The following is an 11,295-nucleotide window of genomic DNA, read 5'->3' on the forward strand; positions in this document are numbered from 1 at the left end:
TTTGTAGCCATCTTCTGTCCCTGTTTCATCAGCACTCACATCTATTGGACCAAACACTCTTGATTGATGGACTCCATTAATTTAAAGACATCAAAGCCCAGGAGAGAAAACATGTTTATGAGGAGCATAATGCCAACTGAACACCATTGAAAACGGCAACATTATTGTGAGATGAAAGCGCATCTCTTTTCATCAGCGGCGATGTGCTCGTTTTTATCCCCGAGGACGGCGTGGGGTTATCCTCACATGATGCTAATGATGTGTTGCCTTCTGCAGGGATCAGTCATCAATCTGTGTGTGAGCCACCGTTTCCCGTCATTATTCCTGGAAGGCAGCAGTGATGAACCGAAGGAGGGGGAGAGGGGTGACGAGGCCTCCCAACCTCTACCCCACATGTCTTGTCATCTTGTGTTAACATCATGCCTCATTTCGAGGTGAGCTGCTTATCAATCATACTACAGTGTGAGACTTATTAATGGCAGTCCCTTCAGACTGATGTTATTATGGTCTGTGCCTGTGGGGTATAGCTTTTGAAAATGCTGATCAAATATTAGCTGCGTCCCTTAATTTAACGTCTACGGTTTCTTGCACTGAACTAAGGAATGAAAAAAATTCAGCGTCAACAGATGGATTCTTGGGATATTTGATAGATAATCCACCTCTGATCCTGTTATATTTGGATATGCTGTCATAGGTTAACAGCAGAGTTAGCCAAGAAAAAGGCATAAATTAATAAAGGTGGGACAAAAAAAAAAAAAACTTAGAGCAGGCAGGGTAATTCAACTTCTCTACAGTAAGAATGAAGATTTTATATTATAATAATTATTTCTTTTGAGCCTCACAGCTTAACTGAATTTGAAAAAGATCATCTGCCCTTCTTAAATGTCTTGCTCCCCCCCCCCCACCAAAAAAAACAAAATGCAGAGAAACCAGACAATTAGTCAGATAAAGACTAAATGAATGTAAATGACTGTGATAACATCAGTCCGTGACAGGACGGCTCAGTGGTTGAAACCACTGCTGTAGTGACTGCGAGGACCATGCATGATGTGAGGTTGTACACAGTTGGACACTATTTGTCTCAATGACAAATGCATGTGCATAATTGCATGTGTAAAATGCGCACTGTGTTTTGAGGATGCATTTCCCTGCTGCCGAGGTGAATTTTGCATCTAAGCTCAGTATTCATAGAAAACACAAGGGAAGGAAACTTAAATGATTTCCATCTGGCTGGGGAACTTGGTTGCATGTCATTTCCCATCCCTCCCTCCCCTTATTTCCTGTCATTAAATGAAATAAAAACGGCCAAAACATAATTAAAACAATAAAATATTAAGTATAAGTATCATTACACTGATGATTTTGGTTTGAGTGAACACAATTTGACTCCCTACTTTCCAATGTGTCTTGATTGTACAAAAGCTCCAGTATTCTACTCATACATCAACAACAGTTTCATTGCAGTTTACTGTGTGATACATCATGTGAAACCGTGTAACACTGACCTCTGCAGGATGACAGAAGTATAGTAACTGAAGCATGCACATTGTATTTCAGTTTTCTTAATTTGAAATTTGACTTTTACTTACTAATATGTATGGATTTATATTTTTAATTTGTACTGTCAAGCAAGGAAAAGAAACCTCACGACTATGGGGTACAAATAATTTTCGTAATTGATAAAAAACAGTATACTACTAAGACATCGCAGGCAATCAATACTCTGAATTGCTATTAAAATGTCTTTGCTGGTATTAATAAGAAAGACTGATATCGTGGAGATTGCCAACATGGCACCTATCTGATGTTGGGATGGATTTAATGTATCCTATAGGAAATGAAAGATGCTGCACTCTCTGTTTATACAAGTCCCTCCTGTTGTTGTCAGCTGGAAACGCTCCAAAGTGTATGTACATTTTTAAAGACGGCCCTGAGCTCACTCATATTGAAACCTCTTTTAATCACTATTACAGACTGTTCTGTTGATACAACAGTAGTTAAAATCTACATAATAGTCAGTTGTTAAGCTCACTCATGATAATACTGCTGGACTTCTGGCAGATAACACTCAGTGTGATGATGGAGCATCTTGTGTCTTTGTGTGTACTATTGATGGTTAGGGTTAGATTTTTTTCTCCTCTAACCCACACTAGATGTAATGTTAAATAACAAACAGTCTCTTTCTCCCTCACAATTCAAATGCGCTTTATCGACTGTATCAAGAGAAACACTTTCCCCAGAATGTCTGTCAACCGCCAAATAACGAAGACACGTTTGTTAGCACACAAAAATGTGAAGACCTTAACCGATTTCACATATGAGCGCGCTCTAGCTGTGTGGCATCTGAGGAATGCTGACTCACACTTCCGGTTTCCGGTCCATTCAGGAAATGGCAGAGTTTAACCCCCGGCTGCCACGGCCACTCCACTCTCTTATCTTTCAAGATGCTGTCTGAGCTGTCTGGGCCCCCCAGGGATGGTTTGCTTAGAGGATCAAACTCACTGTAATTTAGTAAACGTTTCTTAAAAGCTTCCTGTTCACTGCTGTAGCCTACTGTACTGTGCGCTGGGGGTAAACATGTTTACCCTAAACTTAATGTTTTATCTTTGGCTCGCTATCACTCATCTCACTGTTGCATTTTGCTCCATTCAATATAACATACAATCCAAACTGAAATGAGACCAAGACTTTCATTTAGTCTTCACGCTGCGAAAGCGATAACGTGTGATTATTGCTTGTATGTCACATCCTGCGTGTGCAAACGATCTTTATTTTTGTTTTATTCAGTGTCATGTGCTTTATAATGTCACACTGTTGACATTTTTGATAAGCACAAAGCTGTTGAACAAAAAGCTTTACAGCGAAAAGCTTTTGAAAATTTGCTTCTTTTTTTTTTTCTTTTTTTTTTTGTCGTAGAGTTAAGCACAATATTTTTTTTAAGTGATTGTAGCCAGTAAAGTGAAGAATGTTTTATGACACTGATAAAAATAAGTGGAATGAAATACGAGAATAAATTACATTTCTAATTAATGTAAATATTTATTCACAAAAAACATTTATGCAAATATAAAATCTCTTTTGTAAGCCCTTTTCTTTATATATCCACTGAATGACTGAAGGAATAGAAAGTGCAAAGTATTGTGCATGTAATCTCAGGTTGTTCATTTCTGTACCATGCAAATATTTAATCCATAACTTTACCTGTGTTGACTTCCCCGGGTCCAAACGTCTTTTTACGTCATGCGTGTACTGTATTTGTATTATCCATCGTTTATCAGTCTTAATTATGTCTCCTCATACTCCACGGTTGACAACACCATTGGGAGTCAAGAGTAGCAGGAGTACAGTCAGTATAATAAAACTTTCGGAACAGTTCTGAACCTTTTCTTTCAGATATGTTTTCAGATGCCCTTACAGTAGCTGCTAAAGACAGAAGAAGCCATAAATAGCTTGTACATTCAATCAGAAGGTAGGCGTAAAAAATGTGTCCATTTAAAATGAACAATAAAATAAATTGTATCAGTCATAAAGATGTTTTGTTGGTCCTGTATCCATTCAAGTCTCACTTCTCTTTTTTTTTTTCTGTTGCCTCTTGGTTATCAGCAGGAAACGTTTTCTTTTTCTTTAATCACGGTTGCATCTCATATTGTCCCTCAGTGGCAATAAAGAAGTCGTTGAGAGTGCTCTGCAGAAATTCAAAAGTCGGCCGTTCCTCAGGCGTCTGCTTCCAGCACATCATCATTATGTCGTAGAGTTCCTTGGGACAGCCTTCTGGAGATGGCATCCTGTACGATCTGTCCAGGCTCCTGATCACCTCTGGGTTGGTCATCCCTGATTAAGAAAAAGAAAATGCAGCTAGTGTGAGATTATAATGAATTTTATGTAACAGCATTTTGCAACGTACGTGGCTACAAAGCAGCAACACAGCATTTAAGATTGGTTTCTATACAGTCTGTCAACGGTACACAGTGTTTTGCTGAACACTCACAATACATTTTTCTTTCTTTTTTTTGTTTATTTCTCATGTGCTGTACCTGGGTAGGGTATTCTTCCATAGGTAACTATTTCTGTCAGGAGGATCCCAAAAGACCAGACGTCCGACTTGATGCTGAATGTGCCAAAATTGATGGCCTCTGGAGCCGTCCACTTGATGGGAAATTTAGCACCTAGTTGTCAGAAAGAGGTTGAGAAAAAGTGAAGGGAAATTGTGTTACTGGCTTGTGACTGTAGTTGAGTGCGTGCGTGTGTTTGTTTGTGTGTTTATTCTTAACGTGGTGATATGACGATATAAACCCTAAAATTATAGAGATTTTACGATACCATTTTTACAGCGATGGCTACATCTTTAATATCTCTGACTATTTTTGTCAAAGCTGGCAAATATAGATTTACAGGATTTTTGCAGCAATGTGAAGTAAATACCTGACTGGAGGTACCTTGAGTCAGATAATAAATTCACTGGATTAGACAACAAAACATGAATTCTTTTCTGGTTATTTTGTCAAAAAATGGTACCACAAAAAATTACTAGTGTAACACAATATAAAATTACACATATAGTGTCATGATACAAGGTTTCATTCTTATCTCCCACTGCTATTCATCTATATACGATGGCATACATTGGAATTCGCATTAGAACCACAGCATGTTGTCAGAAGTTAAAGTAATGTGCTGTAGCAACTATAGATTCTAAGGTCATGTCCTGTGTATTTTTTTCTGGGACTTTGGGGGTTTTAGCAGCCAGGGGGGAGGTCAGATTCTAAAATGTAAAAAGTATATGTGTTGGGTATTTTATAGGCTGATTCCAGTAATTTAGACTGTATTTCCTACATATACTATATTAATATAGTATGTATATTATGTTATACCAGGCAGTCTGGAGAAGTTTTTAGACCAGCGTTGCAGTATTACATGCGACAGCTAGCTCTTCCATCTACTTTCTTTTTTCTTTTTTTTTTAAAGGCACCTGCAACAATGTGTCCATGTTTATTTGGGAGGTTTGCACTTCCAACATCAAGCTCTTTTTTAGTTATTAGTTACTTTGGACAGTTTGCCAAATTAATATGATGTAATGTAATTTAGACCTTTTTGTTGGTGAAGAAAAAAAACTTCAGAAAATATAATTTAACAGGTAACTCATAAATGCAACAAAAAACATAAATGAAATGACTAAATAAGGATGTGTTTGGGGGTTTCTAAAATTTTGGTCAATGGCCATGGGCACATTTACTGTGCAATGTTTGAAACAATGCACGTACCTTCTTGAGCTGTGTATTCTGACTCAATGATCCTGGCGAGGCCAAAGTCTGCTATCTTGCAGTGCAGGGTCTCACTGACTAGTATGTTGGCTGCACGCACGTCTCGGTGGATGTAGTTCTTCCTCTCGATGTATGCCATGCCTTCAGCTATCTGTCATATAGAAAAATCAGGAAATCAACATAGGAGATAAGTTTTTTAGGGTCATTTTCAGGTCAAATACAAAACAAACATATCTGTTTTAGAACAGAATCCATTGGATTAATGAAGATTATTATTTTTTTTACACATATGTGTCTATTTCCTTGGTCAACGTGTACAGTGATTGAGCACATGCAATAGTGCAGCTTCACTTTGTGTGTATATGTAATGTGTTTACATGCTCAGTAATGACAGTAAAGTGGGTTTAACAGGATGTGCCAACTCTCAGGAAGTGAAATGCTTTTTTTGGAGGGGCAAGACTTCTGGGGGAGCTCACTGTGGGTGGAAAAATAGCATGATTTCCTGTCCGGATGTTAATAATTGACGTAGGGTGAGGCTTTGAGCCAGATGAGCAAAAGCCCCACTACAGAAACCACACAGCTACTGACAGTTTCCACGTGTATTAACATCCTGATTGCTGTCAAAGTGTACACTACAACAGACATTCAAAGAGCAACTGGTGTGTATAAATAGACTTTGAGGTCACCAATTAAGCTATATTTTTTGTTTCTGACTAACGATGCAAAAATCAGGGAATTAAATACTAATGTCATGTAATCACAATCAACCACAACTTCAGAAACACAAGAAATACAGATGCACAGAAGTGGAAAAAAGGTCATAAGCCTCTGAAAAAAAGCTTTCATGTTATCACAGAGGTGAGGGTTCACAGTGCAATGAAAATGTCACATAGTCTAAAGGTTTCCCACCTGTGCTGACATGTCTATCAGCTTATTGAGCTTTAGCTTTCTTCCCTCGTCTGTTTTTAGAAAGTCTAGAAGACATCCTGAAAATGAAAAGGAGAAGTACTGTATCAGAAAAAGAAGATAGTTAGGAGGTAAGTATTCTAGTTCATATCTTTTTCCAATTAAATCATTCCAATTATAAAAGGACATACCGGTGCATCTCATACTGAAAGAGACCAAATTTATATGATGAGTGATGTCATGTGTTATCAAGTGGTAAGGCTATAGTCATTTGTTTTAAGGATCCAGAAGCTAGAAATAACATCACAAACACCTGTTCTGTATAATAGTTTGCAGAGTTTTGCATTAGTGTTTGAGTCCGTAGTTTATGACGTTCAAATTACTTTATTACAGAATAATGTCCAATATAAAAACACCTCATACTATGGATTCAAAAGTAACCACAGAATTGAATTGGCTGCCTGATACAGTCACTTACAGTGAAAATTATAAGCTTCACAACTGCAGTTTTTAATTCCTTGGACTTAATAGCGTCTGACAGAACAAGTTTTTTGAACTTTGGGTATTCATAGTTGCAGCAGGATATTTTAGTAAAAATTTCCACATCTCAAAAATATTTGTTCGGAAAAGGACTGATGTAAGTAATTATTCATCTATATTTTCTTATAGGGCACCACCCACCCCTTTTTCCTACCATTGATCATGAACTCTGTGACAATGAGAATGGGTTCCTTCGTGACCACTGCATGGAGCCGCACCAGTCGCTCATGCTTCAGCTGCTTCATCAGGTTGGCCTCCTGGAGGAAGGCCTCAGGCTCCATCGTTCCCTCCTTTAAGGTCTTAATGGCGACCTTCTGGGTGTTCTTGTAGTAACCTGATGTAGGAATTAAAACAAAGTGCTTACAGTAACGCACTGTGCTTTGCTGTCATAGTTTATGAATGTCTCCAATGACAAGCTGAGTTGGTAGCTTTCTCTCACCCATCCACACTTCTCCAAACTGCCCAGCTCCGAGTTTCTTCACCATTTTCAGCGTCTCTCTGGGAATTTCCCATTCATCATGAGCCCACGGCTGCTGGGGTGCCTTAGGCTTACAGGGAGCATACAGTCGCTGACACAACCCGTCGGCTGTACCTGCAGACAAGTGTGATACATGTTTTTTGGTTTTTTTTCCGTTCTCTTCGCTGTTGTGCTAAATTTAGTTACTGAAACATTGTAGGTCTGATGAGCTCTTGTTTCCTTAATTTTGAAAGTGTTTTTGTGTAAGCTCGTGTGTAGTTCATAAGTTGTGTGTTGGCAGCCATTCTAGAGATTTGGCCTTCTTATCATGTGGTATAGTCACGGGGTGGAAAGACTATCACTCCTCTCACACAGGAAATGCACTGCACATCACATCACAAGGGTCTCACTTGTCAGTGCACACAACTTATAGTTCACAACACTGAACTGAATCAGGGTCCAAATCCTTGCTTTCAGGTTCTGTCATAATGTTTGATTAGGGAATTCTGATATATTTCGCAACCTGTGCGTAAACTTGCTTCTTTTTAAATATTGTAGATAAAAAAAATGTATTTAATGAACTTCTGTTGATGGATGGGATGAATTTCTATTTATTACTTACGGGTGTAGTATTTAACCAGTTCCTGTAGGGATGGGAACGTGTTGGAAGGAGAGATGTAGTAGCCACCTTTGTCCAGACAGCGGATCTTGTAGTGTTTTACCACATCGTCTTGGTCCGTTACATGATCTCTGACTGACAATGACAGGGACCCTGAAGGGAAAACAAATCAATTGCACAGGAACACGTAGGGTTTAACACTTGAACAGTTTTAGAATTCAGTATATTTGCATTTTTCTGAATATGCCTTCCTGAGATGCCACTGAAATTCTGATTTGTGGCACAATCAAACATGAAGAGACTTATGGGAGTCACCTTTACAGGTCTCACTCTCTCGAACTAGGAAAGCACCCGCTTTATTTCCAGGGGCCAAAAGCAGTCGTTCAGTCTCTCTCCGACTCAAGTCCTTGAAAAACCATCTACAGAAGAGACAACAAATGTACTTTGTAACTATTTAAAAACATATACAGATGTATTTTCAGTCCATAAAATGTTGTTGCAGTGCTAAATATCATCGGCCACGTGGTTTGATAATAACTTTTGTAGTGTTTAATTTGCTGCTCACTTTTCCATCTCCAGGGTATCTGCTCTGGCGACATAATTAGATGGTATGTAGCCCTCCTGTCCAGTCAACAGTGATTTAGCCAGCCACCATTCCCCATTTCTACAAACAAGACAAACATGACAGATCATTTTTATTTTGTTACGTTAGAAGTAAAAATGTGCGTTTCACTACTGCAGGGTTCATACTGTGTAGTAGGGACTGTGATGAGACTTACTCTTGCAAAACCTTAAGTTTGTCTCCCTTCTTGAAAGGCAGATCATTATCGTTGTTCGCTTTGAAGTCATGTTGTGCCACAAACACAGTGTCGTCTAAAGTCAAGCAGAGCAAACGGTTATTTCAAAAGAAGTGAGTTCAAGAAGTTACTTCACTTTTGAGTCGTCCATTTACGATTTTTTTCTTTTGGTCTTCATCCCTGGGCATAAAACTGTATTCCTAGTCCATACAATTGTATTTAAAGGAGTGTTTTACTGTTCTTCTCTAAGTAACAACTGTTCTCTAGTTTTTACACTGTCTGTGACATTAACATGACTTTCTTCTCTTCTCTCATGAATAATCTCATCTCTACCCCAGAAGAGTAGAGAGGAAATCCAACAGAGATTTTAATCGCTAAATGTAGTCTCCTCTTACGGCTATTAATGTCTCCCTGCACAGCAACTGTCGAATTCATAAAAGCAGGCCCGTTATTTTTCATTTGACGGTTTGTTACGTGGGTTGTGTTCAGTGATTACCGTTATCCACATAGTTGTCTCCACTTCGTGCCTAAAGAACAGAAATAAGTATCTTTTTTAAAAATCAAAGTGAGTAAGTCTGCTAAATAATGTGAAGTCATTCATCTAGATTAGTTTCAAATTACAGTAAATTATTTTAATTTGTACTTAATGAAAATGAGCAAAGTGTGTTTCCTTTAAGCAGTCTACTTACAATGTGATTTAGTGAGTTGGAGGCCTGAGAGTTGTGTTTTCTTTTGTAGAACTCGCCCTCATTTACTTGTTTCTGGCCACTGCAAGCGCAGCCCATTCTGAATATATAATGGCAAAGGTTACATTCTTCGGTTATACTGCATACTACTAACAAGAATTATATAATGTAAAATTACAGCACATGCTGCTTAATATTGCTTATTTATCAAATACTACCACCCATATCAAGTTCCTGCTAAGAGCTTCAGATAGATACAACATGTTCATTTCTGTGCTTTTACCTGATAAAGCAGATGAGCTTTACTGAAGCTGTTTTCAGTCTCCACTCCTCCCACTGCAGGGCCTGGTCTGTGAGTTCATACCAGCTGCTGAAAATGAATTAAACCTACTCAGAGTTACTAAATCAAAAGTGGTGAGTCTGTTTTAAGTTCAGTTTTCTTGGGTTACAAGTACATAGATTCTCATATGAGGAAGTGAAAAAAAAATGTTTACAGGTTCGTATAGCGTAATTTGCATGTACTGTTTGAGATACAGCCACAATGTCATGTCATGGTTAAAAATAGAGGAAGAATTAAATGCTAAAAATAACTGATAACACTCAGATGTAGAAATTTACAGTGAATTTGTCTTTGTATTAGCGTCAGTAGGAATGCGTCATTTCTTTTATTTACTTATTACTACAGTTACTGAATCTATTTCAAGAGTTAGTCCTATAAGATGTTTGTGTTAAAACTTTAAAATGGGTGGTTTTAAATGTCATACTGATCATCATTTGAATCAAACAGTCCTAAGAGTAGTTATAAGTGCCCATTTCAACATTGTCCTTATTTGAATATATGGCAGCTAGAAGGGGGATTAATATTTAGCACAAAGCTCAAACATTATGCTTGTACATGCAAATTGTCAAGTCTGAATGTCAACATGTGTACAGTCACAATGTCCAGCACAACCAAAACTTAAAAATATACAACAGGATATTTGTTGATGTCAGCATTTATGTGTCAGCATACGACTAATGATTTGCTTTCATCATGCTTTAATTAATAATATCACACATGAAAGTCAAGATTACCTTTTAAAAAGTAACAATCTTGGTGTTTACATTGCCACAACTATCGAGTAATGTGTAACTAAAACTGTAGTAAGTCGAAGTCGCACTGCCGTTGAGCAGTGACAAACTTTCTATAATCATTCTTTATATTTAAGTGTAGCTTTATATGCTTAAGTTTACATCTCATGTCTATTTCATGTGGAAAATTTTATCCTTTCATGGAAAATTAGGTTTATTTGTCTCAGTGTACATTTATTTTCACATAAAGCATTATGATAGTTTGTAACTGCTTGTGTTATAAACATTTTGCTCACAAATAATTGTTATAAATGTTCTGTTATGATTACAATTAACTATGTGACTTAACCATGTTCAACCGTCAAGTATTTCAATGGGGTGGGGGGGGGTTTCCAATTAAAACATTATAACAGTTTTCGACATCATTAAAATCACTCCTTTTTATTCTTAATTTTACACTATTTGGCATAGTTGTTCAGTTTTTTACCACCGTGAAATTACAGAATCTGTACTTGTGGCCGTACTCTGTATTGTGATATAATCATACAGCAAGTAAATACCTTGACTTTGTCCCCCAGGCTTGTGTTGTCAAAAGTACTCCAGATGCAAAATGTCTTTAAGTTCCTTATTGAACCAAGTGCTTGTCAGTATGTCACTCACACTGGCTCATTTCGGTTTTGAAAGCTTCTCTCTCTCTTTTGTTCTCTCTCTCGCTCTCTCTCTCTGTTCTTTTCTCTCTCTCTCTCTCTCTCTCTCTCTCTCATACACACACAGTAAAGACCATGGCCTTCCCCCAGGGACTACACTGACTTTACTGTAAAAGGTAGAAGTTTATTTATTTTGTCGTATTTATACTGTATATTTGGTAATTCCCTCTCACCTTGTGGTTAAACTCCACTTAGTTAATTTCAAACAAACCTTCACTTGGGGTGTAGTGAATAAAATGAATGAATACAGT

At 37.7% G+C, this 11,295-nt stretch overlaps 1 protein-coding gene across 1 annotated transcript; it reads right to left on the bottom strand.

Moving 5' to 3' along the window:
- Positions 1 to 3,014: 3,014 nt before the first annotated feature.
- Positions 3,015 to 11,004, bottom strand: blk (BLK proto-oncogene, Src family tyrosine kinase). Its single transcript, XM_023404096.2, has 14 exons — positions 10,898 to 11,004; positions 9,550 to 9,653; positions 9,270 to 9,366; positions 9,077 to 9,107; positions 8,563 to 8,656; positions 8,349 to 8,447; positions 8,099 to 8,202; positions 7,787 to 7,936; positions 7,147 to 7,299; positions 6,862 to 7,041; positions 6,171 to 6,247; positions 5,262 to 5,412; positions 4,035 to 4,166; positions 3,015 to 3,831 (listed from the first exon to the last, which is right to left on the bottom strand). The coding sequence occupies exons 3-14, from the start codon at positions 9,363 to 9,365 to the stop codon at positions 3,629 to 3,631; spliced, it is 1,470 nt and encodes a 489-aa protein (XP_023259864.1). The 5' UTR covers position 9,366; positions 9,550 to 9,653; positions 10,898 to 11,004; the 3' UTR covers positions 3,015 to 3,628.
- Between the last annotated feature and the right edge of the window lie 291 nt (positions 11,005 to 11,295).

The sequence above is a fragment of the Seriola lalandi genome, unplaced genomic scaffold (assembly GCF_002814215.2).
Source record: "Seriola lalandi dorsalis isolate HSWRI2012SDOR001 ecotype SW California unplaced genomic scaffold, Sedor1 jcf7180002054217, whole genome shotgun sequence".
NCBI lineage: Eukaryota > Metazoa > Chordata > Actinopteri > Carangiformes > Carangidae > Seriola > Seriola lalandi.